At 42.1% G+C, this 27,087-nt stretch overlaps 2 protein-coding genes across 2 annotated transcripts; both read left to right on the top strand.

Annotated features, from left to right (window-relative positions):
• The first annotated feature begins 684 nt into the window (after positions 1-684).
• On the top strand, positions 685-14,246 carry LOC117479783 (E3 ubiquitin-protein ligase TRIM39-like). Its single transcript, XM_034126864.1, has 2 exons — positions 685-801; positions 11,696-14,246. Exons 1-2 carry the CDS (start codon positions 733-735, stop codon positions 13,370-13,372), a joined length of 1,746 nt encoding a protein of 581 aa, XP_033982755.1. The 5' UTR covers positions 685-732; the 3' UTR covers positions 13,373-14,246.
• A 4,172-nt stretch (positions 14,247-18,418) lies between these two features.
• On the top strand, positions 18,419-25,933 carry LOC117479786 (E3 ubiquitin-protein ligase TRIM39-like). The gene is made up of 2 exons (XM_034126868.1): positions 18,419-18,501; positions 24,012-25,933. Exon 2 carries the CDS (start codon positions 24,021-24,023, stop codon positions 25,668-25,670), a length of 1,650 nt encoding a protein of 549 aa, XP_033982759.1. The 5' UTR covers positions 18,419-18,501; positions 24,012-24,020; the 3' UTR covers positions 25,671-25,933.
• Positions 25,934-27,087: the final 1,154 nt, after the last annotated feature.

Here is a 27,087-nt window from a genome sequence, read left to right as displayed (position 1 = left end):
TTGCTAAATTAACAACTCTTGGCTTACAGAGTGGCAACATGAGACCGATTTGTATAAAATATAAATATATTTTAAATATTAACAATATAATAAAATAAATGTAAATATATATATATATATATATACCGTTAAATATTTTATATAAATACCTTGTGTTTGTGTATAGCTATCTGCTTAATGTTATTTTTATATGAAAGTCCATGATTATAATTATAAGTATGCAGTATCATAACTACATCTTTGATGTTTATAACAAACCAAACTGTTTGAAAATTGGTTGGAAATTGAGCAAGCTATGGTTGTTTCAATAGTGCACCATAGACATACTGGGTGTTCCTCAATGTCGAGTAAAGCTGCTCCAGAGCCACTATTTCAAGCATACTACGTCATCGAGTGCCGCCGAAGGACTGTTCCAATCTCCAGCATACTTGGAAATCTACCGAGCCCGGCGTACTTCGTTTGGAGAAATTTCGAGGCTGCACATGTGTAGACTCCGCAGTCTTAAAATCCCCAGAATGCTTTGCGCACGGACCAATTTCCCCAAATCTGTGGCAGAAGATGTAAGAGGCGGGGCCTCTCATATGACGCACACCTGCACACTTGCTAGCCTGTTCCACTCTTTGTTTTCCGAATGCCAGGAAGTATTCTTGCCTAGCTTCTGAAGCAAGACGCTCGGAAGACATGTGCTACCAAGCAAGCGTACTCGACATTGAGAAACACCCAATGTTATGAATGAGCGAGCTGCCTGTTGCAAGATGGCCGCCATGTGGCAACGTCGGTCTCCATTGGCCAGCAGCGCGGGTGAGTCATCTAGCCTTTATACATATCTATGGTGACCGGTCCCCAGTCAGCACCGATGCAGACTCGCTGTTTGACGGCTTGATAACCCACTCCCCCTCCACACCGCTCCACACTCGTTGGTTTGGAACAGCACTTAATGTGGCGGACCCTCCGCGCAAACGGAGGGGTAGTGTATAGGGGTAGGGTGTAGGGTGTGGTTTGGGATTGGGCCTATGTTTGTTTTGGTGGATCGACCGCCGGTACCTATGGACGGTACGAGTGTGTTTATGGTCGTTAAACATATTTTGTCCGTTCTGTGGAAACCACCTGGGCCAAGTGACATGGTTTTGCTCATCACAATATACTTTCTCTTGCACAAGAGATACGTTCTCGTGCACACAAGAAAGTTACAGGTTCGCCAAGTAGGAAGTGGAGCTGTGCCTTTTACACACACACTCTATTTATGAAGGAGATGTCTGGTGGTGTGTGTGTGTGTGTGTGTGTGTGTGTGTGGGTGTGTGTGTGTGTGTGGTGTGTGTGTGTGTGTGTGTGTGTGTGTGTGTGTGTGGTGTGTGTGTGTGTGTGTGTGTGTGTGTGTGTGTGTGTGTGTGTGTGTGTGTGTGTGTGTGTGTGTGTGTGTGTGTGTGTGTGTGTGTGTGTGTGTGTGTGGTGTGTGTGGGTGTGTGTGGTGTGTGTGTGTGTGTGTGTGTGTGTGTGTGTGTGTGTGTGTGTGTGTGTGTGTGTGTGTGTGTGTGTGTGTGTGTGTGTGTGTGTGTGTGTGTGTGTGGTGTGTGTGTGTGTGTGTGTGTGTGTGTGTGTGTGTGGATGTGTGGGTGTGTGACACTGGCATTTGTTTTCAGAAGATATTAAGATACTGTCGTCCGTTCCGGTACTGCGGTTACAAGAGTAAAATAATGCATGTTTTTTCTGCTTTATTTGCGATACAAATAATTTGTACCATAAGTTCTTAATAAAACTGACACTGTTTGACTCAGTCCTAGTTTGACTGCTACCAACAATAAAATGAACTACTTTTAACGTGTACTTTTTGGGTGAAACTCTCTCAAAGTCCCCTCCTGAGAACAAAATCATGCCACTTCTGCTATATTTGATGAGAGATCAAATGATTTTTAGCCATAAGTTCTTAATAGAATTGGTACTGGTAATTCATGTATTCTGCTATATTTGATGAGGGATAAAATGATTTTTTGCAAAAAATTCTACATGAAATTGATACTGTTGGACTCAGTCAGTACTAAGTACTACTTGGACTAACACTAACTTTTTGATTAATACTCGGTCAAACTCCCGTCATGAGTACAATAATTCCTGTATTGTATATGAACTATGAATTATTTTACTCAGGACAGGAGTTTAACCAAGTATTACTCAAAAAGTACAGAGTAAAAATACTTGATTGTACTTACACCGAGGTTGGTGACAACGGAGGAGAGAGAAATGAGATGACCATCAAGGGAGGGGCTGATGTTGGCGGCCTTGGCAAGCTGGTCGGTGATGCCTATCAGGATTGCCTCCATCTTGCTGCTGTTGAGCTGGAGGTAGTTGGTGGTCATCCAGGAGCGAATGTCTTCCAGGCAGGTGTTTAGTGTTTGGATAGTATTGGTGGTATTGGGTTGTGTTTTGATATAGACCTGGGTGTCGTCAGCATAGCACAGGGACGCGGGAAGGGGGGGTGCTGAGGGGGCTGCAGCACCCCCATCTGTTGGCGGAGAGTTGTAACTGCAACGCCAAAAAGTTCACTAAACAAATCAATACAAAAGTTTTATTTTGAGTTAGCATTTTAGTGTAAGCAGTCTATAAAACATGGTTGTTTTTTAAATGGTTGATATATAGAAAATATCATTAATAAGTAGCAGACTACTATTACTGCTGGTCAATTCAACCTCCTCAACTGTGATTTTTTTGCGCCCAACGTTTTTTGTTATGATATTTTCCGAAAAATCCCGGTTGAGGAGGTTGGATTGACAAGTAATAGTCTGCTACTAGTATTGCTACAACTACAGATGGAGCGTCTTATTTTGGACAGTTTGAAACGCGAGGGTCGTGATTGGTCTGTGATTGGTCCGTGATCGGCCCGTGATCGGCCCATGATGAAGAGCCGGCCCCCAGTCTGACTTGATACCGCCCCCGTGATAAATACATTTAATTATTGTGAAGCCAGCTGCAATGGATCATTGATCCACCAGGGGGTGCAGTGGGGTTCCACACTGGAGTCATGTGAAATCAACTTCGACACAGTAAGCTGGATGTACAGTATGTCTGGTACTACTGTATAGCGGATCTTTGTTAAGATCCATATGTCACGGATAGGATCATAGTCTGTGCTAAATAAGACATGTAATCATTTACAAAACATCACCATGTTGTTATTTAACAAAATAATGTTGTTTAGTCGAAAAAAAACGAACGAGAGGAAATGCAGCCGGCTCTCGATTTTTAATCCTAATTTAATCATCATCTTCACCACGATCATTTATGTTTATGTTCGCCGAATTGACATGAAATCACTGACAAATATGAATATTCTGTATTCAACTTCATTGAAACGATCAGGATGGGTGTTATTTTTCCCCACAATGACCAAGTCGCTGCAAATTATCCCGTTTATTACATGGCCACATTCTCAACAAAGTAACGACATGACTCCCAATATTAATTGAAATGCTTTTATGGATTTAGAAAATGTTTTTATTGATTTAAAAAATAGTTGTATGTATTGATTTAAATTGACATGCATCCGCTAAGAGAAATAGTCACTAGACACTTGACACAGTGGCTTTAGGCAAAGCAGAAAAAGAACACTCAAACCGAGAGATGTTATTATTACAACGTGACTTCACTATTATTTAACAACTGTTTTTATTGGGTTCTTTTATTTGGGGTTAAGTATAGGTGAATTGCACTAATGTGGGAAGATCGTGATGTCTCCTCCGATCTGCTTTATGATATTCTTTCTCCCGCTGTGTAGATTGGGGGACCGCCGTCCTCTGTCTTCAATGTTCGACATCGCGTGAAACAGAGGATTTCGACATTCTGTATTCCTTGCTTACTTCCTTAAACCTTTTCTCCTCCTTATCTCTTTCATGACTTTTTATTTAATGCTTTATAACAGCTGTAATAGTTCGTTTAGAACAGGCACCTCACTCGCAATCTGCTCCTCCGCAGCGCCGCCCACCTCCCTCCGGCTGAAATTATGAATGTACAGTAAGGCATAGTAATCATAGATAACACGGCAGGGTCCGTTACAGTTTGTTTTCATCTGATTTTAAATATTTCAAATGTCTGAAGTTAATAAATACATTCTCAGTGTTCAAGTCAATCACTGACGATGCTTACGATATCATAAAATCTAAGTGTTAATGATTGTCAGTAGAGATGGGATGGCAGAAGGTGCTATATATATATATATATATATATATATATATATATATATATATATATATATATATATATATAATTCCAAAGCTGGTAAAGACCTTTCAAATTTAGCAATAATAGTCATATAAGAAAAGTACTGATCTAATAACAGAGATTTGTTCTTGAATCAACTTTTTTATGGAAAATGTTTTATGTAATTTTATAAGGACTTTTCAATGTTCGACATCGCTCATGTGAAATCAACTTCGATACAGTAAACTGGATGTTGTGGTGCCGAGAGACGGGAGTCGGAGGTGGGGTATCAAAAGTACAAGCTAAACTTTTATTTAGCATCTGAACACACATGTAAACAACTTCATGCCCGGGAAGCGAAGACCGGCGGAAACAGCTGGTCTGGTTCACTAAAATGTCCGTGCGGAACAATACCCCAACCCATAGATCCGTGGGTGAATAATGTCAATCACCACAATGTACAGTATGTCTGGTACTAATGTATAGCAGATCTTTGTTAAGATCCATATGTCACGGATAGGATCATAGTCTGTGCTAAATAAGACATGTAATCATTTACAAAACATCACCATGTTGTTATTTAACAAAATAATGTTGTTTAGTCGAAAAAAACGAACAAGAGGAAATGCAGCCGGCTCTCGATTTTTAATCCTAATTTAATCATCATCTTCACCACGATCATTTATGTTTATGTTCGCCGAATTGACATGAAATCACTGACAAATATGAATATACTGTATTCAACTTCATTAAAATGTTATTAACGTGCCTAAACTCAGTAATTCACTAAAAATATTTATATTTTAATGGAGCCTTGTCAGGCAGATCAAGATCGGAGGGATCTTGATCCCTGGGTGTTATTTTTCCCCATAATGACCAAGTCGCTGCAAATTATCCCGCTTATTACATGGCCACATTCTCAACAAAGTAACGACATGACTCCCAATATTAATTGAAATGCTTTTATGGATTTAGAAAATGTTTTTATTGATTTAAAAAATAGTTGTATGTATTGATTTAAATTGACATGCATCCGCCAAGAAAAATAGTCCGTTGTTACCGTTTTTTAAACAGTCAGAATGAAACAGCAGCTCTCAGCGGTGTGTTTACACACCTAATGGCCCATCACCCACAGCTCTCTCTCCCCCCCCTGATCTTTCTTTTCCAACAGTTAAGTTAACTGTAGGTTACTCTGATGCGGCTTTCACACCAGCGCTTTTCCCTTTCTAGCTCCTAGCGAGAGCTTTTCTGGTTCAGCTCCGGTTTCCCTTTTCAGCTCCCGCTCTGTTCACACCGCCCAGAGCTGCCGCTGCTGCGTCATGACGTCACCGTTTACGTCGCTGATTTTCTCCCACAACAACAACGGGCCGGGGACTGCGTCGGGTCGATGATCGTGTTGCTTTTAATCATACGAAGCCAGATTAAATTAAATAACGACTTCTCCAACCTTATACTTTTCTCCAGAGTGCCGTGGTTCATTGTTTATTAATGTGTTTCAGCGGCATTTACCGACCCCTGCAGTGCTGGCTGCTCTTCCACGGGAGTTTATTCTCCCGTTAGCTCCGGGTTAGCTCACACGGCTCTAAGGTATTCACTGTCTGACTGTCACACAAGCAGCTGATACATATCCCCAGTTCCCCTTAAGTGAATGTGTGTCAGTCTGAATTGACGCTGTTTGGCATCACAACGCTGTTATGAAAGTTTCTCTGGTATAACATGGGTGATGTTAGCATAGCAACCGAAGCTAAACTGACTACTTGCTAAGCCGTTTTCTACAGGCACATTTTACCGGCGTATTTTCCTTATGATTCTACTTGTGATAGTCAGACATGACAACCTGTACAGCCCATGTATTAATTCCATCCGATAGCTGCTATAATAACAAACAAAACGTCTGCCTGCTCTCCACAATGATCAATAACAGCGAACGGATGGTCAAAGTAAGTTTTCCTGCACGCCTCGACGTAAGAGACGCCGCGTCATAGCTCCGAAGCTCTTGCCTCTGGACCGACAATTTTTTGGAGCTGGAAGTGAACCGCATTCCGGAGCTATGACGCGCCGCCGCTGCGGTGTGAACAGGAAAAACCGGCGCTTTTCCAGCTCCAGCTTCGAGCAGGAGCTGGAAAAGCGCCGATGTGAAAGGGGCATGAGTGACAAGCTTACAGTTAGTGAAGTAACACTTTTTTTTTGTGAGTCACGACCTGGCTGTTTCATTCTAACATAACGCTCAAAATATGACTGTTTCCACTCGGACTTCAATACAGCAACACCATTGTTTGGTTTCCATGGTAGCGTGTCTCTTTAGTAGCGTGCACTCCTTTCCTGTAAATTACAGGTCCAGCCAGGCAAAACAGTGCACTTCTCTTTCCCGCACTACTGTGACAGACCATGGGGCTGGGTCAGCCACTAACATATTCATATTTATCTTCTCAAAAAGAGAAATATGAACGTTAGTTTTTAACTGAAATGATCAAATAAAGTCAAAATGTCACAGTGTTTACAAACATTGACCATACCGTTCACCAGCCCCCACCCCCCTATGTTGAGTAGGCTATACTCTTTGTTTAAAACTAATTGGCCATCGGAATGTGTGTGTCCCAACCCCCCCCCTGTGATATCTCTTCTCCAGCAGTCTGTAGGTTTGTGTTCGCATATTTATGCTGTCGCAGTTCCTGTTGTTTCTATCGCGCATTGCCGGTATGAAAGGGTCTGTGCCCGGAAATATCAAGATAACACGGCAGGGTCCGTTACAGTTTGTTTTCTTCTGATTTCAAATAAACAAAGTCTTGGCTTTCAGAATATTAAACTTGTTTCGGCAAATTTAGATGATAAATACAACTATGAAGCTTGTAACGGCATAATTACTTAAGCGGAGAACGGAGTAATTTAACGTTACAGCAGGCATAACAACAGCCGGTGTTTATTTATTATTATATATAGTCGTTATTCATTTGTTTTAAAGCTCAATAAGGAAGATTTAAACTTTCACACACAGCTTTTTCCAGCAGTACCTACCCCCCTCTGAGTGAATACCTGTTGTACCTGTCCGGGGCTAAGCCCATAGGACGATGCTCTGTTGTCAACCCCCCCCGTTGACAATTCACGAGCGTCTAACTCTCTCCCCCCTCCCCCGTCGCACCTTCTAATAGAGCCCCCCCACATATCAAATCCCAATTTAACCCCTGGCCTCTGGAGCAGAAATGAGTTTTAAAAATGTTTACGTTTTGGTACGTTTTTAGGGAAATTTTGTAATATTGCAACGTTGGCCTTAGGTGGGAGCAGAATTTCTGTATTTCTACTCACATTGTCTGAATAAATATATTGAACAACTAAGGGTTAATTTGCAGGATTGATTGCTTACTTAGCCCTATATCAGTATATAGCATGAATAATAATCACACATCACTCATATTTGTTATGAATAATCATTTATCATTTATTAAATAGTAAGTCGCTTTGGATAAAAGCGTCAGCTAAATGCAATTTATGAAAGCCTCACTCAGGACCTTTTTAACAAGTGTTTTTATTGCTCTTGGGGCATTAAAAACAAGATTTTAACTTTAGTTTTTTATATAATATCTGCATTTTCTCTTGTGAAAAACTAAGTCTTAGTTTGGCCATAGTTATTTAATATATAGCGCCATCTCCTGGTTAAATCCTGAAATTGAAAATCTGGCAACGCGCTCTTGGAAAATAGTGGGAGGGCTTAACATTCCCAGATACTGGTCTTTGGCAGGTCTTAGGCAGGTAACTGGCTGGTAGTAGGCAGGAAGCTGTATGCTGGAGTCTGAAATAAGATGCTCCATCTGTATGTCTCAAAAACAAATATTAGATTTCTTTAATGGCCCCAAAGCCAAACAACCAAAAAACCCTATCGACTCGGAGTCCCTGCAGGTGGACACAGACAACTGTCACTCCAGCAACCCGGAGGAGAGAACACCCGCGGCCGCGGCTCTTGTTAACGACGTTGTCCCCCGTCCAGTAGCTAACAACAACTCAGTTGCCCTCGATGAAGAGCCTTGCCAGCCCAAGAAACATTCACCCGATCCTTCAATTCAGGCTGGTTTAAACAGTGGACATGGTTTCACTATATAAAATAAAATGATAATGCGGTGTGCTTCTTCTGTTGCTCTGCAATAGAAAAGAAGCTCGTCAGTGCAGACAAGAACAGGGATGGGAGTTTTGTTAAAGGAGGGATTAACAACTGGCGAAAGGCAGGGGAAACATTTAGGGAGCATGAGAAGTCCCATCAACACACAGGCCGTCAACAAACTGGCAGCATTAAAACGAACACCAATTAATGCGCTGCTCTCACAAGCTGTTGCTAAGGAACAAATGACTGCACAGACTGTGACATATTTCCACCACCCCTGAGCGCAAGACCACCTTCGGTGTTCTGTAGCCTATGCTGTGTGCGCGAAGAGAGAGTCAGAGAGAAGTTCAGAGTTACTCGTTATTGATATTTTCGGATGGTTGCTCTGTGTTCACTTAAATAAAATAAATAAATACGTTCATTTAGCGCTTTTCGAGCATATCGCACAGCCGAATTCACAAAAATGTGCAATTGTGTAAAATGTGTAAATTGCCACTGTAAGAAACCTATGATTATTCATGTAGGCCTATTCCGTTTTAATCTGTTTAATCTCTGTTAACTCTACATCTGTTATTGTTATACAATCTGGTAAAACTATAAAGTTCAAGTGCGTTGTTATTGCTACCCGGCTGCGTCTCAATCAACAATAAATCGTCTTCTGATTAGAAAAAAACCTGCTGCATTTCGTGTGTGAAATCCCCCCGCCCCCCGCACACCCAGCTCTGACTGACTTCCCGCGTCCCTGGCATAGCAGTGGAAGTTGATGTTATGTTGTCTGATGATATGACCCAGAGGTAATAAATAGATTAAAAACAGGATCGGCCCCAGCACTGAGCCCTGTGGGGGCAGAGTATTACTCAAAAAGTACACAGTAAAAGTACTTCATTGTATTTGTGGTTGTAGTCTAACAAGTACTGAGTCCAACAGTACCAATTTTATTCAGAACTTATGGCTAAAAATCATTTGATCTCTCATCAAATATAGCAGAAGTGGCATGATTTTGTTCTCAGGAGGGGACTTTGAGAGAGTATCACCCAAAAAGTACACGTTAAAAGTAGTTCATTTTATTGTTGGTAGCAGTCAAACTAGGACTGAGTCAAACAGTGTCAGTTTTATTAAGAACTTATGTGCCGCTTCTCGGGGATTACCGTAAAGGCCCGATTAATTGCGCACTCAAAAATGAAAAGCTGCTGATTTGACCAAGCAAACGCGAGAGACGGCTGAGTTGACCGCAGTACCGGAACGGACGACAGTATCTTAGGTCGCATTCACACCTAATAGTCCGCTTCTCTGGTGCGCACCAGACGACCGTTTGTTACATTGTTTCATTTTTCAGAAGGTTCGGTTTGCGTTCACACGGGCACAATTCAAACGGACTATAAACTTTAAACACAAGTCATGTGCACGGAAATGCTGTTCAACGATTGATCAGACATTACGGGGGTACAAACGCAAATCCCGGCAATTTCTACCGGAGCCTCCGCCATGGAGCATCGGCAGGTCATTTTCATGCTGTTGTTTATCTGGAGAGCATATCTACAGCAACGGCGCATATGATTATATAATCAGACAACGTGCGATACAAAACATTATAACACATATAATGAGAGACGTTCTGCAGTAAGGAGGGGGTTTCACCGACGGCAGGTGGCTCTGACTTTTATGTATAGTTTTTAGTTTGATAGTTGTTTTTACTTTACACGACACTGTTCAACACTTCATTCTGGTTCACTCTTTCGCTAAGGATTTTGAAGACACCCGCGTTCTTGTGACTCATAAATACTACGCTTCCTATGTTTTGGTGCGGACTGCGTTCACACCAGCGATGAACCGCTCCAGAGTTCACTAGCAAGCGGTCCGAGACCACCTCTTTTAGACGAACCAGAGTCCGGTTGTTTAGTTCACTTCAGAGGTCTCGGACTGCGTTCACACCGACCCAAAGAACCGCACCAAGCGGGTAAACGCACCAGGGTTCAATTCAACCGGACTATAAAAGGCTGGGGTGAATGCGACCTTAATATCTTCTGAAAACAAATGCCAGTGTCACACACACACACACACACACACACACACACACACACACACACACACACACACACACACACACACACACACACACACACACACACACACACACCCTGGTGACCGGACATCTCCTTCATAAATAGAATAATAAGGCGTAATAATCGGGCAGTTCACAGCTCCACTTCCTACTTGGCGAACCTGTAACTTTCTTGTGTGCACGAGAACGTATCTCTTGCGTAAGAGAAAGTGTATTGTGATGAGCAAAACCATGTCACTTGGCCCAGGTGGTTTCCACAGAACGGACAAAATATGTTTAACGACCATAAACACACTCGTACCGTCCATACCGGCGGTCTATCCACCAAAACAAACGTAAGTTTGTGTCAATCACTTGCACGTCACTTCTGGTATGATGGGCATTCCCTTTCCGGTTTGATTCTCTAGTTTGTTAAAGTGTTTCGGGAAATGTTAAAGTGTTTCAACACTTGTAAATTTGTCTCTAGCTTTGTAAAAGTGTTTCGTATCTTGTTAATTTGTTTTTGTTAATGTTAAATAGTTTTTTCTTTGGTAAAAGTGTTTTGTTAATGTAATTTTGTTTTATAAAATGTAAATTTGTCTCAAGCTTTGTTAAAGTGTTTCACACTTTGTAATTGTCGATTGCACCTCTCAGCCACCGTACTAATCACATATCCTAATCTAAATGGTTATTTTCTAGCCTGCATAAGTGTTATAATTAATAACAGTAAAGCTGGCATTATAAGGCTATTTGGAAGCGCACTACAGCTGGCAAAGCACAAGGTGAATACATTTGCTAATGTTAATTAATGCTAGCTAGATTGGCCCATTTGAGCAAACAAACATTAGCATTAGCTAACATTAGCACAACAAAAACAGCTAAACTATGCAAAAATTATGAATTAAACTAGCAATAACAGTAATTTGAAAACCACGTAAGAGTTGCTAGCTGTGGTTAGCCAACCTAACCAAAGTCTTAAGTTTAGTTCAGGTAGTTTCCTGTTTAACGCTACAATACCCCCCGTTTTTACGTCACTGCTTATTGTCGGGTTTCCAGGCGTTGTCTGGAATTCTAAATCCTGCCCTGTTTGTCCAGAACATTTGACTAGACCATTCGTTATTGCATATTAAAACATTGCATATAAATATTTGTGAACCATTTTCTTTTGCAAACAGAAAGGCCCTTTATGTCCATAGCCTACATGAATTGAGCTTTGATCAAATTAACATGGACCTTTGTCGTACTACTTCAACAATAGCCAAGCACTGACTGAATATATCACAGCAATTTGTTTTGTTTTAACCTGTCATACTTTTTCAGGAAACAGATAATCAAAATATATGTAATTACAATTTCCTTTTTATCCCCAGAGTGTAGACATGTCTGCTGCCAGCTGTCAGCTGACTGAAGATCAGTTTCTGTGCTCCATCTGTCTGGATGTGTTCACTGATCCAGTCGCCATACCATGTGGACACAACTTCTGTAAAGCCTGCATCTCTGAACACTGGGATAGAAATGTCCAGTGTCAGTGTCCCAACTGTAAAGAGGATTTCGACAGAAGACCTGTACTACGCGTCAACACTTTCATCTCTGAGATGGCTGCTCAGTTCAGACAGTCAGCTCAACAGAAAGCCAGCAGCAGCAGCTCAGAGCAACACGTTGTCAAACCAGGAGAAGTTCCCTGTGACGCCTGCACTGGAACCAGACTGAAGGCCCTGAAGTCCTGCCTGGAGTGTCTGGAGTCCTACTGTGAGACTCACCTGGAGCCTCACCTGACAAAGAAAGGCTTAAAAAGACATCAGCTGATCGACCCTGTGGAGAACCTGGAAGGCAGGATGTGTGTGAAGCACGATAAACTGCTGGAGCTGTTCTGTAAGACCGACCAGGTGTGTGTCTGCATGCTCTGCACTGTTTTAGACCACAAGACACATGATGTTGTTCCTCTGAAAGAAGGATATGAAGGAAAGAAGGCTGAGCTGGGGAAGACAGAGGCTGACATTCAGCAGATGATCCAGAAGAGACGACTGAAGATTCAGGAGATGAATCGCTCAGTGGAGCTCAGTAAGGAAGGAGCAGACAGAGAGATAGCAGATGGTGTTCAGGTCTTCACCGCTCTGAAGGAGTCTGTTGAGAGAAGCCAGGCCGAGCTCATCGACACCATCAAAGAGAAGCAGAGAGAGACAGAGGAACAGGCTGAAGGCTTCATCAAAGAGCTGGAACAGGAAATCTCTGAGCTGAGGAAGAGAAGCTCTGAGGTGGAGCAGCTCTCACGCTCTGAAGACCAGCTCCACCTCCTCCAAAGCTTCACGTCCCTGAACACTGCTCCACCCACCAAGAACTGGACAGAAGTCAGGGTCCGTCCACCTTCATATGAGGGGACTATGAGGAGAGCTGTGACTCAGCTGGAGGAGACGCTCAGTAAACAGATGAAGAAGCTGCTCGAGGTGGAGCTGAAGAGGGTCCAGCAGTATGAGGTGGAGGTGACTCTTGATCCTGATACAGCACATCCTGCACTCATCCTGTCTGATGATGGAAAACAAGTTAAACATGGTGAAGTGAAGAAGAATTTCCCAAACAATCCAAAGAGATTTGATGATAGTTACTCTGTGTTAGGAAAGCAGAGTTTCTCTTCACCAAGATTTTATTACGAGGTTCAGGTTCAAAGTGTGTCTGTCTGGACTTTAGGAGTGGCCAGAGAGTCGATCAACAGGAAGGGAAAGATCACACTGATCCCTGAGAATGGTTTCTGGACCATAGGTTTGAGTAATTTCAACAAGTTCTACGCTTGCGCTGACCCTGCAGTCCGTCTCTCTCTGAAGTCTCCACCTAAGAAGGTGGGGGTGTTTGTGGATTATGAGGAGGGTCTGGTCTCCTTTTATGATGTTGGTTCTGCAGCTCTGATCTACTCCTTCACTGGCTGCCGCTTCAAAGAGAAACTCTACCCATGCTTCATTACTCGGAAAACTGTCTTAGTCCTGGTAGGGTGCATCTTAGGGAATATAAAGATTGACCGTCTGATCATCACTCCTGTCCATCACACAGAGTAAAAAAAACTGTGGATTTTCCACAGAGGGATTAGTTATGATTTAATTTAAGAAATGTGTATTAACTGGTGATGTAAAGGGTTTTCATTGATCTATCAGATGCTTATTTTCTTTCTGTTAACATGTCTTTGATGTTTCATATGTCCTACTACTTATAACCAAGGACAGCGCACTGATCTATATTATTCAATACAGTCTCATTAATCTAATGATTGATTACCTTTCTTAAGACTGTTAAATTATCATAAAACTATATGTTCTTAGAAATTAGAAGCATAAAAAGTTCCCTAAATGTCCATGGTGCCGAGGGCAAAGCCTTCACCTGTCTGATCCTTGAATACATCACAAGAGTTGATCAGCGGCACTCATTACTCAAAGGAACAGTCATGCTCAGAGCATTGGGGGGGGGGGGGCATTAATTGCCGGTGCACATTGTTCAGAAGAATATGGAATATTGGTAATATTACACCATATCACTTATGGTGTAAGGAACCATATAATAACAGAGTTATTCTTTAAAACTCTATTTTCTTGGAATTGAAAGAATATCATTGACATTTTAAAAGTCAAGGCCATTTAGAAAAGGATGTATTTTTTTATGAATTACTTTTTACTAGCATGAACATGTCTGTTATTAATTATTAAGAATGGTTTTGATTAAAATGTTGTTCATGGTTGATAATGATAATAATGTTTATCTTTGATTTATTGTTGTTATGACGGGATGAGGTGTTGATAAGGCTGTAAATCTGTGTTTTTAGAGTGGAATCAATGACTTTAAAGTATGTTAATGGACGTAGGAAGGAGTGCAAATGATCATGCTTCTGCTAATGGGGATCATAATAATCTAAATAAAAAAAATGAAAGCAAAGCAAAGTGTTTATTGTGTTTCATTCAGACATAGACATCATAGATATAGTAGATATCAAAGCTTAACAATGGCTGAAACTATAAAGCATTACTTGATTTGTTGAGACATCCAATGGCTTTACTTACGATTGTTGTGACTTCATTATACTTTGAACTACGCAACTTCCAACAGGAGTAATTTTGGGGGGCTCTTGGGAAAAAAGGTTGGGAACCCCTGGTCTAATGGATAGTGAGGTGGGCTGAAGATCGGAAGGTCGTGAGTTCAAATCCCGCCTGGAACGCCACCACTAGTGTGCCCTTGAGTAAAGCACTTAGCCCTTAGTTACTCCAGGGAGAATGTCCCTGTAATTGGTCATTGTAAGTCGCTTTGGATAAAAGCGTCAGCTAAATGAAGGAGAGGAGGTTCGACCAAGCCTGGTTGACCTCGTGTGGATCCTCTCACTATTTCACCTACCTGTTTTTGATCGTGAACAGGACGACCCTTTTGAGCTTTTTCTGGTGCCTGAGAGGAGGTTCGACCAGACGGTTGACCTCGTGTGGACACTCTCGCTGTTTCACCACCTCGACGGCGGTTTCGGCCGTCGCCCACGCTTTCGACAACGCCTGGGTGGCGCACTTCTGGACCCCGTCTCCCCTCTTCCCTCGCCTCGACGGTTCCGGACGTCGCCCATGCCTTCATCGGCCCGTGGGTGGCGCACTCCGGGACCCTGTCCGGCCTCTTCCCTCGCCTCGGCAGTTTCGGACGTCGCCCATGCTTTCATCGGCCCATGGGTGGTGCGCTTCGGGACCCTGCCTGGCCTCTCCTCTAACCGCGGCTCACGGTTCACCTCGACGGCGGCTTCGGACGTCGCCCACGCTGTCATCGGCGCCTGGGTGGCGCACTTCTGGACCCCGTCTGGCCTTTCCCCTATCCATGGCTCCTTCCTCCCGAGGACTTCGTGCCCGCCGCCGCTGTGCCCTCGCCTGCGGCCGGGCAGCGCTCCTCCCTTCTGGGGACCTCCGGGATATTCACGCCCGTCCCTACGTCGCAGCACAGCGACCCAGCTTTCTATGGCTGGCGGATGTTTTCTTCATTCGCCACGACGCCTACTGCGGCACCCTTACGACGGCCCCCTTACGACGGCCCGTTCCTGCCCGCCCCCCACCCCCCGGTGGGGATGCCCTCGCCCTCGTTGGGGCTCCTGCCCTCTCCTGCCCTCTCCTTCCGACGGCCCGTTCCATGGCCCGGCCCTCGCCTGCGGCCCCACCCTCCTCGGCCCCTGTGATGCTTCCTCTCGGACGCGAGGATTGTGTCCATGGTTGAATTCTGGGGGGGCTTGTGTAGTGATCACTGATTGATACATAATTCACTCATGGAACTACAGGTTGGGGGTATTGTTCCGCATGGACATATATGTGACTGTACCTCCTGTGTACCTACTGTGTGCCCTCCTTTCTCTTCTTCCCTTCTCTTCTGCTCCGACCCGACAACATGTGTGTTTCTGCTGCACAATAAAGCTACCTTTTGCACCTTCGATGCACCGCCTCCAACTCCCATCTCTCGGCACTACATACAGAATTAAACACTGTTGTCTACAAGTAATTCATAATTTCATCAACATAAATATTATTCCTTCAAAAACAACAAGGTCTGCTTAAAACGGATAGTTTTTAACCTAATTGACACTCATACAATCACACATTTCCTGACCAATCACGTCCAAGCCCTGGCACAAGATGGCTTCCAGGACTGAACAAAGTAATCACTGATTACTTTGTGATTATTACATGGCTTAGTTGAATACTCGATTCTGATTGGTCAATTCAGAACACGTGACACGTTGTTAATCCAGAACAGACAGACCGCTGTCAAGGACTTATTGACCGTTGTTAAGGACGCTCACATCTGCACAAAGAAGTCTGTTCGATTTAACTGTGGATACAGTTTGGCCGAAAAGCAAACTGCATTTGCTTTTCTAACTGACAAGACAAGAGCGACAAGGAAACAGCGGAGAAGTAACGGGCAGAAACTCTCCTTTTTACGCAGCGGTCCAGACATAGACATCAAACGGCGACACATATTCAGTGTGCAGTGACTTTGGCATTAGGGCAGGGATATCTAGATACTTCCCAAGGTTTGACATAATGAATTGTGCTACTTTTAAAGCAAGCAACGATGTTTTCAAATCTGTAATCAAAAAGCTCCGCCTTCCTGCCGTTGCTACGTTTTTCAAACGGTAACAACGGACTATTTTCCTTAGCGGATGCATGTCAATTTAAATCAATACATACAACTATTTTTTAAATCAATAAAATCATTTTCTAAATCCATAAAAGCATTTCAATTAATAGTGGGAGTCATATCATTACTTTGTTGAGAATGTGGCCATGTAATAAGCGGGATAATGTGCAGCGACTTGGTCATTATGAAGAACTCCGGAGCTTTGGGGACAGAGCATTCTCTGTGGCAGCCCCGAAGCTCTGGAACTCCCTCCCCCAAGACCTCCGTGAGTCTTAGTCCCTCACCCTGTTCCAGTCCCGCCTCAAAACCCATCTCTTCAAATCTGTATACCCATAAGCCCACCCCCCCACCCCCCACTTCCTCCTGACTGCTTTCTGTTTTTTTTTTTGTTTTTTTGTTTTCTCTGTTTTGTTTTTGTTTTGTTGTTGTTTTGTTGCCTGTCCTTGTCTGTCTACCCTTCCCCAAATGTAAAGCGTCTTTGGGTTTAGAAAAGCGCTATATAAATAGAATTTATTATTATTATTATTAACACCTTAGCAGATCTAGATCCCTCCGCTTCGTGTCGGGCTCCTGATCAGCCTGTCGGTGTTCTTTTCCCCATAATGACCGCGTCGCTGCACATTATCCCTTACTTGTCTGTTTTAAAGACTGAAAAATTAATTTAGATGCATTTGATTGATTTGTCTATGTAAACTGTTTTTATAACTTTAACTGAAATAAAGTCAACTCTGAAGAAACATGTACTACCTTTCTTAACAAACAAATAGTTAAGCCAAATGTTAGTGAGGGAGTGTGTGTGCTTCCTCACATAATGATTGATCATGAAAGTGTTCTCAAAGCTGGTAAAGGTGCAGCTAGTTTGAATGACTTTGTATACTGCAGGGTAGCTTGTGGATTTACTCCAGGTGGAACTAAAGTCTGATTTAACACTTGATTATATTTCACATCATTCATCCACATCTGTGAAGTAACTAAAGGTATTCAATACATGTAGTGGAGTTTGTTATTTTATTTTGAACAAACACATCGCACAATATCATCCAAACCATCGGAGGCCAAGCAACTCTTCAACTCTAAGTAATATAAAGGAAAGAAAACGAGTTAGAAATGTCTGTTGAAGGCGTCTAGTGGCTTGAAAGAAAAACAAGGAAGGAAGCCACGACACTAAGAAGACAAACACAGTCAAAACAAAAAGCTGATAAGTACACCTTGGTATAACAAAACTTATAGCAGTCTATTTTTGGTGTAAATTAATACCAGACGTGGGAAGTAACTAAGTAGATTTACTCTGTACTTAAGTACACTTTAGAGGTACTTTAAATATAAAAAATATATAAATAAAGAAATAATAAATTAATGTATGAATAAAAACAGGAATACAATTATAAAATAATAAATAATCATCCAAATAAATACAGGAATAAATAAATACAAGGAGAATTAATGAATACATGCATAATTAAATATGGGAATATTAGTTTATTCTGCTATGAGTACTTTTACTATTACTACTACATCAATCAATGTTTATTTATATACAGCCCAATATCACAAATGTTATGTCTCAGTGGACTTCACAGTTTGTACAGAATATCAGTATGACAATACGACACCCTCTGTCCTTAGACCCTCTGTCCTTAGACCCTCTGTCCTTAGACCCTCACATCGTACAAGGAAAAACTTCCGGTACATGTTCCTAATGGTACTTAAATACTTTAACTTCAGTACCATTCTTGATGCAGTACTTTGACTTGAAATTGAGTCTTTGTACAGTGTGGCATTACCACTTTTACTCAAGTAAACAATCTGAATACTTTTCCCAGCCCTGCCCACAGAGGACTTTGAATAAAGAGTATGTTTTACTGATTTTAGATTTCCCCCCAGAGAGCCACAGTGAGAGGAATGCTGCAATGTGGCACTTCCTGAATGAAAGTATTTCTGATCGAGAGCAGAGCTGCCGTCGAGACAAGGCTCTCTATTTCTCCTTAAAGGAACATTAAACTAATCTTGAACACCACAGCAGGATCTCTGCCAAACCCCGGTGAGTACAGAGACGAGACCACCAACTGAATATCTGCTCAACATTTAGTTTCAACTATATCCAGAGAACAGTGACTCCAGATGAACTCATGCTAAAGCTAACAGGCCTCACATGCTTTCTGTCAGAGTTTCTCAGTTTGTCTTTGTACGGCAGCACAGCTGAGGATATTTACTGCGTTTCAACAACCAGTATTTGCTCTCAACGTCAGACAGGAAGTTCCTCTCTTTAACTGAGGTTTGCTGTGGGGGTTTCCTGGTATTAGCGTTCACATTTTCTTCTGCGTATGTGTTTGATTCTCTGCTGTCTCCCTCTCTCTGATTTTCCTTCCTCTCTGTTAGGAACGTGACACAGACACTTGGACTCAAATGCACGACTCAAAAATAAGTTTGCTGTTCTAAAAGGTCTTGACTTGGATAAAGACAAGGTACAAACAAAAACTCACTCATGAGTCAAAACGTAGAAAAGCAAACTTCAAACATGGGAACTAAATAAACTTGACGATGAAAACTTGCTACAAAAGTCTCTTGTTATGAAAAGCTGGCTCTCTTGGTGAGACAAGATGAACTGGCACAGGACAAAGGGAGACGAGGACTATATATACAATAGGTATTGGGACACAGGTGGCTGACAGTTCTGCCCCTTTCACACCAACGCGGTTTCAGGGCCGGTTCGGAGCTAGAGCCTGAAAAGCACCGTTTCTTCCTGTTCACACCGCAGCGGAGCCGCCTCGAAGCTCCAGAATCCAGTTAGTTTCAAGCACCAAAAAATGGTCGGCCTAGAAGCAAGAACCGCATACGTCGCGCTTACGTCGGAGGGGGGCGAGATTAACCTGAGCCAACAGTTAATGGAGAGTACGGCAAATAAAAGTTGTAACAAGCAGTAGTGCTGAGAAAGTGACTAGAACGCAACCACACACTTGTTAAAAAAAACACACTTTATAAAGTCAGGCAACACTAACCAGGCTTCGTGTGATTCTGTTTATTTGTACCTTACTTTGACCATCCGTTCGCTGTTATTGATCATTGTGGAGAGCAGGCAGACGTTTTGTATTATAGCAGCTATCGGATGGAATCAATACATGGGCTGCACAGGTTGTCATGTCCGACTATCACAAGTAGAATCATAATGAAAAATATGCCGGTAAAATGTGCCACAATAGGATAGCAACAACAAGTAGTCAAGATAGTCAGTTTAGCTTCGGTTGCTATGCTAACATCACCCATTTTATACCAGAGAAACTTCCATAACAGCGTTGTGATGCCAAACAGCGTCAATTCATACTGAAACACATTCACTTATGTATCTGCTGCTTGTGACAGTCGGACAGTGAATACTTTACAGCGGACGCTGCCGTGTGAGCTAACCCGGAGCTAACGGGAGAATAAGAGCAGCACTGCAGCGGTCGGTAAATGCTGAAACACATTAATAAACAATGAACCACGGCACTTGAAGCTTGCTTCAAATCACGTGACATATGAAGTCTGAAGCAGCAACTGCTTCATTTCCTGAATGAATCACTTGACTGGTTCGCGGTCCAATCACGCGATTCAATGCACTGCCTCGTCTCGATTCTGACAGGTGACAGGTTGAAACAGTTTCGAATTTGAGCGCTTCAACACTTTATAACCACTCTAAACAATGCGCAATGTGTGGGTTGTTGTCGTAGTTTGCGTTGTTGCTGTTGAGTTGTTGTTGGTATTGCATTTGTATTGGATCATTATAGAGCAAGCCAGGAAGAAAGATAGGTCGTTCTGGCTCGGGAAACACTTCAAAATGTGGAGAAGTTGTGAACAAAAAGACGATTATCAGTATTAAAAAAATGTTTTTATAGTTTAAAGAATAGATAGCCCAGTGGATAGAGCCGGCGGCCCGCATGCGGCGAAGACCTCCGCTCAACTGGTTCAAATCCTGGACTGGATGAACTTAAATCAATGTCCCCTTTTCAACTTTAATACTATAACTGATAAAAGGCCCCCAAAAAAATGCCTTTAGAAAAATACAAAATAAAAAGAATAATGTAGACTACCTCAATAAAGATCTTTGAGTGTTCCCCATCCCAAATAATCACCCCCTGCCATAATTACACAAGCACACCCAACCAATGCCACATTGTCCAGCACTCTCTTCTCAATAACCCAATACACACAATTATCAATCTTTAATTGCAATAAGAACATGATATTCAGTCTTAGTGTGTGTGTGCATCGAATATTTTTCAAGGTTAAGATACGTTAACCCACTGCAGCCTTGCACTTCGCCAGGAGAGGTCGCTGTAACTGAAGCTTCGAGAAATTAACCTATTTTCGAAACAATTGTCCAAGTGGTTCGATGCTTCATTCAAAGCTTCATTTGCCCATCACTACTGAAAGTCACACGGGGAGGAAGACCCACAAGGGCAGGAGAGCTCTGAAAAGAGAGAGAAAGTAAGAACCAAAATAAAACAAGAAGTGCAGTGACAGGACTAGACAGGTGAACAAAGAGACTTGCCTAAACATAAATCTACCCTGGGCTATGTTCATAGCCTATGAACTAAACATGAAACAAATAACATGAACCTGATTAAAGGGGACCTATCATGCAAAATGCACTTTTGTACGTCTTTTATACATGAATATGTGTCCCCGGTGTTCCAGGGAACTCACCAAGTGTCAGAAAACACAACCCTCTCTATTTTCCTCCATACCCAAATCTCTAAAAAAGGGGCTGCAACGGATCTGATAAAAACTGATCCAGATTTGAACACTGTCCTGACGTCAGGACGGTGGCGCTACGGCTATTGGGCCAACTCCACCAATCAGGAGGAGACAGCCACGGCCATTGCCGTTCGAAAGCGCTGGAGACGCTGTAGTACATATGCCAGGCCTGTAAGTGGCGCTGTAGTCTGCCACAAAAGCAGCGAAGAAGACTTCCCGCCCATAGTTACCATGGTTACCTTTCTGTTTATTCTCCGCTGTGGCTTTCTTTCTCCCTCCCCGAGGCAAGCGTTTGCTCCCGCTGCTTTAATTCAATGCAATCCCTCCCCGTCGAGGCAAGCACTGTAATTCTCTCCGGTTAGTCCACCAGCAGATGACAAACACCCACCTCTCCGCCTCTTCCAAGGAACGAGGGGACCGTGCGTTAGAGTTTCAGTTTCAGTTTCTTTCGCCGGTCAAGATGTCCGTTAAAGTTTAAATCTTCCGGACAAAATTAGAAAAGTGCCGGTCAAAGGTCTTCTTTGTTATTTATTGAGCTTTAAAACAAATGAATAACGACTCTATATAATAAAACACGGAGGACGGAGATCTCTTTTTCTCCCCCTCTTCTGACAGCCCAGCAGCTGATCAGAGCACGGCTCCCCTCTCCTGCAGGGGGGCGTGGTCAGCAGAATCAGACCCGTAGACAGCAAACAGCAAATAGAGCGAAATGAGGCATGGCTAAAATGCATGATCTGTTTGGTATTTTGAAAACAGAAACGTATAAATATACCTTATATAGGTATGGCCCTACAATATATCATTTAAATATAGCATGATAGGTTTCCTTTAACTAACTTAACATGACATGAATAAATCAACAGACATGACGGGATGTTACACTCTTTGTCCACCGCGGTGAAGTTAGTTTTAGGTTGGATAATCGACATTTGCGGACCCGCCAGCAGCGTCAGTTTCCCCTGCTCTTGGCTGTATTACGACGGCGAGATCTTCTCCGCGAAACAAGGCTTTCATTTAGGGACAATCAACAAATGACTTTTCAATTACACAAGAACAATGTTCTTTTTAATAAATCGACAGCTCCCCGATCGTGTGAATATGAAACAAATCCACTCTAGAGCATACATTTGTTGAACACACCAATTATTTTGCATTTGAATACTTTAAAGTGGACCTATCATGCTATATTTGAATAATATAGTGTAGGACCATACCTATATAAGGCATATTTATACTTTTTTTTTTTCAAAATACCAAACAGATCATGCATTTTAGCCATGCCTCATTTTGCTCAATTTGACATTTTTTAGCTCTGTTTTAGCAAGGGCAGATTCAGTGAGAACAGCACCACCTAGAGGCCTGGCATATGTACTACAGCGTCTCCAGCGCTTTCGAACGGCAATGGCCGTGGCTGTCTCCTCCTGATTGGTGGAGTTGGCCCAATAGCCGTAGCGCTGACGTCAGGACAGTGTTCAAATCTGGATCAGTTTTTATCAGATCCGTTGCAGCCCCTTTTTTAGAGATTTGGGTATGGAGGAAAATAGAGAGGGTTGTGTTTTCTGACACTTGGTGAGTTCCCTGGAACACCGGGGACACATATTCATGTATAAAAGACGTACAAAAGTGCATTTTGCATGATAGGTCCCCTTTAAATATTTTTCTATTGATATTTTTTATGGGAAAACTAGCATATTTCTTCAATAACTTCCAGGTCATGTGACCTAATCACTCAAAATCAGATATAGATCAAATAACTACACTGGCTGAATAGGACACACCTCTTTTTATTGCATTGTAATGGGAAAATTCATTTCCTGCTGAAAATGCGTGTGAATGCTGTAAACTGTGCACATTTGTTGCTGAATTTAGCTGAAAATGTTGAAAAAGCTGAATATTTTATGAATGGTCTCTGTAGCTGCTTTTAGCTACAGAAACCAAGTGAGTGTGTTGCTGAACTTAGCGGAGAAAGGAAGAAAAGTGAAATGATTTTAATCAAAATTGTTACTGCTCAAATGCATTGCAATTACTTTTTAGGCATTTTGTTGAATTGTTTTGCGTAAGAGAGGTTTTCCTAAGTTTTTCATGAACAATGATGTCCAAGGAGTGTAGGGTTTGGGAGTTATGGCAGGTTGACGAAAAAGATTGAAGGCAAATTTCAAGCTCTCCTCCACTCTAGCTGTGACATCACACACTCTAACCCTTAACGAGCTGCACAATAGAGTGGTGCAGTGATGAGTCCTGAAGCCCGGAAGTGAGATAGCATTTTACCACTACGGGTTCCCTCGTCTCAGTCAACGGGATTTCTCCATAGGATTTTGGAAAATAGCTCAAAATGCAAAAATGATGAATTCAACTAGCAATAACAGTAGTTTGAAAACAACATAATAGTCGCTAGCTATGGTTAGCCAACCTAACCAAAGTCTTAAGTTTAATTCAGGTAGTTTCCTGTTTAATGCTATACCCCCCTGTTTTTACGTCACTGCTTATTGTCGGGTTTCCAGATGAACATTTTTGGCAGTCAGAGATTACGAGGCGTTATCTTGAATCCTAAATCCTGCCCTGTTTGTCCAGAACATTTGACTATACCATTAGTTATAGCATATTAAAACATTGAATATCAATATTTGTGAACCATTTTATTTTGCACACAGAAAGGCACATTACGTCCATAGCCTACATGAATTAAGCTTTGGACCTTTGTCGTACTACTTCAACAATAGCCAAGCCCTGGCTGAATAAATCACAGTCATTTGTTTTGTATTAACTTGTCATACTTTTCAGGAAACAGATAATCAAATATTTCCTTTTTGTCCTCAGATTGTAGACATGTCTGCTGCCAGCTGTCTGCTGACTGAACATCAGTTTCTGTGCTCCATCTGTCTGGATGTGTTCACTGATCCAGTCAGCACACCATGTGGACACAACTTCTGTAAAGCCTGCATCACTCAACACTGGGATTCTAAAGTCCCCTATCAGTGTCCCAACTGTAAAAAGTTATTCCACACAAGACCTGAACTGCTGGTGAACACTTTCATCTCTGAGATGGTTGCTCAGTTCAGACAGTCAGCTCAACAGAAAGCCAGCAGCAGCAGCTCAGAGCAACAAGTTGTCAAACCAGGAGAAGTTCCCTGTGACGCCTGCACTGGAACCAGACTGAAGGCCCTGAAGTCCTGCCTGGTGTGTCTGGAGTCCTACTGTGAGACTCACCTGGAGCCTCACCTGACAAGGGCAGGCCTGAAGAAACATCAGCTGATCGACCCTGTAGAGAACCTGGAAGGCAGGATGTGTGTGAAGCACGATAAACTGCTGGAGCTGTTCTGTAAGACCGACCAGGTGTGTGTCTGCATGCTCTGCACCTATTCAGACCACAAGACACATGATGTTGTTCCTCTGAAAGAAGGATATGAAGGAAAGAAGGCTGAGCTGGGGAAGACAGATGCTGAAATTCAGCTGATGATCCAGAAGAGACGACTGAAGATTCAGGAGATGAATCGCTCAGTGGAGCTCAGTAAGGAAGGAGCAGACAGAGAGATAGCAGATGGTGTTCAGGTCTTCACCGCTCTGAAGGAGTCTGTTGAGAGAAGCCAGGCCGAGCTCATCGACACGGTCAAAGAGAAGCAGAGAGAGACAGAGGAACAGGCTGAAGGCTTCATCAAAGAGCTGGAACAGGAAATCTCTGAGCTGAAGAAGAGAAGCTCTGAGGTGGAGCAGCTGTCACGCTCTGAAGACCAGCTCCACCTCCTCCAAAGCTTCACGTCCCTGAACGCTGCTCCACCCACCAAGAACTGGACAGAAGTCAGGGTCCGTCCACCTTCATATGAGGGGATAGCTTTGATTAAAGTGCAGGAGACACTCAGTCAGCTGCTCGCTGAGGTGGAGCTGAAGAGGGTCCAGCAGTATGAGGTGGAGGTGACTCTTGATCCTGATACAGCACATGCCGAACTCATCCTGTCTGATGATGGAAAACAAGTTAAACATAGTGGAGAGAGAAAAGTAAAGAAAGTAAAAAAAATGCCTCAGAGATTTAATGTTTGTAAATCTGTGTTAGCAAAGCAGAGTTTCTCTTCACGAAGATTTTACTACGAGGTTCAGGTTAAAGGTTTGATTGACTGCAATGTAGGACTGGCCAGAGAGTCGATCAACAGGAAGGGAAACATCACACTGACCCCTGGGAATGGTTTCTGGACCATAGGTTTGAGGGCTGGCAACAAGTTCTACGCTTGCGCTGACCTTGAACACCGTCTCTCTCTGAAGTCTCAGCCTGAGAAGGTGGGGGTGTTTGTGGATTATGAGGAGGGTCTGGTCTCCTTTTATGATGTTGATGCTGCAGCTCTGATCTACTCCTTCACTGGCTGCTGCTTCAAAGAGAAACTCTACCCATGCTTCAGTATTCCGGAAAATCTCGTTGGCCTGTTCTCCTTATCTAATATAAATATTGACCCTCTGATCATCACTCCTGTCGATCACACTGAGTAAAAAAAATGTGGATTTTCCACAGAGGGATTCATTATGATTTAATATAATACATATATATTTACTGGTGATGTACAGGGTTTTCATTGATCCATCAGATGCTTCTTTTCTTTCTGTTAAAATGTCTTTGATGTTTCACATGTCCTACTACACTGTAAAAAAAAAAATTGTAAAAAAACGGAAATTATCTGGGGACCAGAAAATGTCTGATTTAAAAAAGGAATCCAAACTATAACATATAATAAGTACCCTGTATCAAGATTGAGGCAAAACAAGTTAAATTTGACGTTTTTAGAGAGGTTTAGCAAAAACAAGTTCCAGGCGGAATAAGCTTTCGGCACATTTGGGTACATCTGGTTCCATCAGTGCCATTTGACCTTTTTCAGGTACCAGACTATAAAAATGATGTATTACATTGAATTATCACCATAGGTATTCATTCCATCCAAAGAAACAAAATAAAAATAAAAAAAATTAATAAAGAAATTTGTGAAAAAAAAACAGGTTACCTTACCACAAGTAGCCTCTATTACTGTAATTTTACATGAAATATTTTTCTTTTAACATATATTATTTGTTAGAATAGAGTCATACACCTCTAGAAAACAGAATAATTATCTTTAAAAAATGATAAAGAAAAGCTAAAATACGGAAAATTACTTTTATTATTACAAAAAAGTACCGTATATCTAAGACCATTTACAAGTAAAACACAAAGAAAAGAACGGCATTTTACTTTGCAAAAGCCTTAGTTTACATTAACTATCACATTTTGGCCAAAAAAATCTGTCATTTTAAGAGAAATGTTTCTATAATTCCGTTAAATCTTTTTCTTTTAACATATATTAATTGTTAGAATAGAGTCATACACCTCTAGAAAAACTGAATACAAATTTTTTTAGACAGAAGATTACTGTTGTTATTTTAAAAAATACCGTAAATTCAAGACTCAAGGCTTTATTGTCATTTGTACATTAGCTTCAGTCAATGAAAAACTGAAGTCCCAGGCTCCTCCAACAGTGCAACATATATATAGAACATAGAACAAATAAAATAGAATAGAGATAGTGCAAGAAGAGTCTATATGCAAGTAAACGGAATATGATTGCACTGCCGTACCAGGCCGTGATGCAGCCAGTCAGGATGCTCTCTATGGTGCACCTGTAGAAGATGCAGAGTATCCTGGAGTCCATGTTGAACTTCCTCAGCCTGCGGAACAATTCCCTCATAATGTCCAGGGACTTTTCACACGGAGAGAAAACATACACATGTTGAGAGGAAACTGCATTTTTTTAAAACCACCCATACGGACAAATTCCAATTATTATTTAGAAACCAAATCCTGAATGGTTCTGAGCAGGACCTGTGAAGTGATGCTTGCTATTTCTTGTCATTGTAAAAGTTATTTCTTTTTGGTTGT

This window comes from Trematomus bernacchii, unplaced genomic scaffold (assembly GCF_902827165.1).
Source record: "Trematomus bernacchii unplaced genomic scaffold, fTreBer1.1, whole genome shotgun sequence".
NCBI lineage: Eukaryota > Metazoa > Chordata > Actinopteri > Perciformes > Nototheniidae > Trematomus > Trematomus bernacchii.
This window is presented reverse-complemented; position numbering and strand designations above follow the sequence as displayed.